General features: G+C 39.5%; 1 protein-coding gene across 2 annotated transcripts in view; it reads right to left on the bottom strand.

The window, feature by feature from the left end:
- Window positions 1-392: 392 nt before the first annotated feature.
- The window catches only part of LOC110108736 (mitochondrial inner membrane protease subunit 2), a 67,383-nt gene continuing 64,371 nt past the window's right edge, over window positions 393-3,404 (bottom strand). For both annotated transcript variants that reach the window (XM_020839496.2, XM_020839497.2), the window contains exons 5-6: window positions 996-1,102; window positions 393-907 (exon numbers count right to left, since the gene is read on the bottom strand). In XM_020839496.2, coding sequence (XP_020695155.1) covers window positions 826-907; window positions 996-1,102 — 189 coding nt within the window. In that variant the 3' untranslated portion in view covers window positions 393-825. The remainder of the gene's footprint in view (window positions 908-995; window positions 1,103-3,404) is intronic.

Below are 3,404 nucleotides of genomic sequence, written 5' to 3'. Positions count from 1 at the left end.
TATTTACTTGTGGTTTCTTTCATGTCATAAGTGTGTGTATATATCATTTAGAAAATTCATTATAAATCAAATTGAAAAGAAAATGATCATTCTCACGCAAGCATGTTAAGCCCATCACTCTATTTGTTAGACAGCTTATCTCTCTATTTGTTAGATAGCTTTTTATATATATGAATGAACACACGCAAATATTAACATGTGTGCACCCATGCACAAATTGAGTTGATTTTTTTGAGCTTAAATGACCATGATCTCTCAAATTCTTTCTCATATTACCCAAGTCATCAATCAATAAATATTTCAATTTTTCTAATGATCAACTAAACATTTTGCTCATTTTTAGCCTGTGTTCAACTCTATGATAGACAACCAGAGCTCAAAGAAAAAAAAAATTATTAATCATGAGCTCAGCTAGTACTCTGCATGATAATAGATAACTACAATAGGAAGTACATGCCAAGGTCGAGATGGATCAGACAGTAAAGAAGCTTGAGGTACAAAACTAAATGACATGAAGAAAAGAAATACAATAATAACTCCAGCTTTGTGACCTCAGTTAACCAGAAACACTTGGCCTATAACTTAAGAGTTCATTATAGTTCCTTCGAATCAGACAGTAAAGCGCACAACAGGACCTAAAAAATAAACTTAGAATTAAATCATTGAGTGTCAGGCTAATATTTTAAATCAACAAGAATTCGACAATCTTCCTCAACCCAACTTTGGTTCGGTGTAAAAGAACATGATATTGGCTTTCCTAGCATTACTCTTCATGCGACAAAGAAAAGTCTTGAATCCAATGAAAGTGAGATACCAGTTCATGCTTTATGTTTTGAGATTCTTTGCCATCTCATCAACATCCAACTCAACAGACAACACGGAAGTGTCTTTATCCATGGCCAGATGACTGTTAAATGGAAAACTTTATATACCAGAAAAGCACACATCATGAAATTATTGCTATTATAAACGTAATAGAAGAATTAGCTGCAAACCTATTCTGCACTGGCCCATGATCAACAGCAGATCTCATAGCATATATGACTCGTCCAAGAATGTCACTCATAGGAACTGGACCAAACAATCGGCTATCTCTTGCTTCCTACAAATAAATAACAGAACAGTTATGGCAAGACAAAGTGATGAACAGATGAACGATGCATTAGGCTAATATCAGGAGTTCGTGGAATGCAAGAAAAGACCTACAAAATCAGAATCATCCTGAAGAGATAAATGTTGACCTTCGTATAATACCCAAAGGAAGACAGAATCAACGACAAAAAATACCTCGTATCCCGTCGGATCCACGAATCCCGCTGAATCGGCGCCGCGAACGATCACTTCTCCGTAAACCTGGCGCAAATCCAGCGACGACGGCCTCGTTTCTCGCCTCTCTCGTGTCTATAAAACGAAGGGGCTCTCTCTCACGATCGAATCTCTTCCCCGCTCGCCTCCTCCACACGAAATCCCTGCTCCCGATCCTCCCTCTGTTTCCACGACCAAAGCCGGCTGAACACTGCTTCCTTCTATCGATCCCACACACGACTCTCTCCCACTTCCGAGCACCAGTCGCTACTCCTTCCTTCCCGCACTCAAGTCTCGGCCTCCTTCCTCTCCGACCAAATCCCGTCGACTGACCTAGCCGACACTTGCTCCGACCTCTAGCCATTCCGTCGATCTCCTCTGCTAGTTCCACCTCCACAGCCTCTCGGCTCCCATCGCCACTTCCGATCCAAACCAGGGAGTCGGCCCTCTAGCTGCTTCCGATCCAGAGAGAGAGGGAGAGGGAGAGAAAGAGGCCGATCCATCCTTACCTTCTTCCTCCTCAAACCCGCAGGTCTACCGAAACCGAGCCCTCTTGCCCGACCTTCCTCTCTGCCTTGGCCGCAAGATCTCCTCTCTACTCTATCTCAGTATATATATATATATATATATATATAAAGAAAGAGAGATTATCGATTTAAAAAGTGTAGGATTATTTACCCTCATGCATCTTTCAACATTCATAACAAATTTTAAATGCATAAAATTAAAGTAGATAAAATATAAAAGGTACATAAATCTTGTCTTATGGCTACTTTGAAATCATCTCTCTTTCTCTCTCTATGGACTATTTTTAATTCATAAGGTGCTATCAATTTGGCACGCAATATAAACAAGAAATAAAAATCCATCATGTTCAAATTTTTAATGTTCCTTAAACAAGGTCCAATTATTCAATGGTAGCAATTATATATTCACTGCTCCTAATAAGAATGCTAATTCAAAGGTCAAATCAAGAAAAGCAGATATAATTTAGACACCCATTCACCTGTTTGTTCTGCTTCAGAAATCACCAATTCTTTAGTTCCTATGTTGTCATAAGAAATGGATACTTTTTCTGGACCCTTCGCCTTGGGCACCTTTCTTTTGCTTGAAAATGAAAGCGCATCAAGCTGCTGCTGTAAATTATTGTTCCTCTCCTGATAAATGTGAAAATGTCAAACAATAAAACACCCAAATCTGCAAACTGCGGCATTTCAGCAAATTCTGCAATTCCTTTTGCTAAACATAATCAGACCCCTAAATAGCGGCAAGGTTCAGGCATAATCAAAGCTACACAAAGAAAAAAGGAAAGAAACAGGACAGTTATTGTGAATGGTGCAATATATCAATGGCCAATGTGGGAGAAGACCTCAAATGAAACTAGTTGGAAGGCACCATAAAGCTAAAGTTAGAACGGAGTATTATACGCACATCATGTCACTCAAACCAAAAGCAGTTTTCTCCTTCCAAATAACTGCAAAATTTAGCTTTATGGTGTCAACAAACTTTAGACAATAACAAATATTAATGAAGCTAGAGACAGCAACCTTACTACACAAAGATGCAGTGGTAGAGGAAGAAAGCATATGTGAAAGAACGAAATGGGTATCCTCTTGGTTAAAAATGAGAAATGGAAAGCCTTGGTCCACCTTGATGACAATGGTCAAAAGACACCACCATTTCTTTGGAGAGAAGGCATTCTGTCACTAGAACCAAACTAATGGTTCATTTGGGAAAGACTTCTCACAGTTTTTTTTTACGATAGCTGCCATAGGCTTGGATGGCAATAACGTTTTTGTTGCTGTGGGCTCCGAAAATTCGGCTCTGGCCTCCACTCGCTTTTCTTATTCAGCGAGGGAGTTTTAACGTAATAAGTTCCGAGGTAAATTTTGGAAGGCAGATGGGTTTGTAGATAAGATACTACCCAGAGATTTCGCCCTCATTTTGTGAGGACTTTATGATCTGAGTTCTGGTTTCCTATAGGCGAAAGCCCCTATAGTTAATTACCCCTCCCACTAACGAGAGAGAACTTTCGATTAAGGCTAGTCATCGATCAGATACGTAGAATATACGTGCATCTGGCATATAGTAGCAGCATA

The sequence above is a fragment of the Dendrobium catenatum genome, unplaced genomic scaffold (assembly GCF_001605985.2).
Source record: "Dendrobium catenatum unplaced genomic scaffold, ASM160598v2 fragScaff_scaffold_675, whole genome shotgun sequence".
NCBI lineage: Eukaryota > Viridiplantae > Streptophyta > Magnoliopsida > Asparagales > Orchidaceae > Dendrobium > Dendrobium catenatum.
Note: the sequence above shows the minus strand (reverse complement) of the source record. Positions and strands in the feature narration are given on the sequence as shown.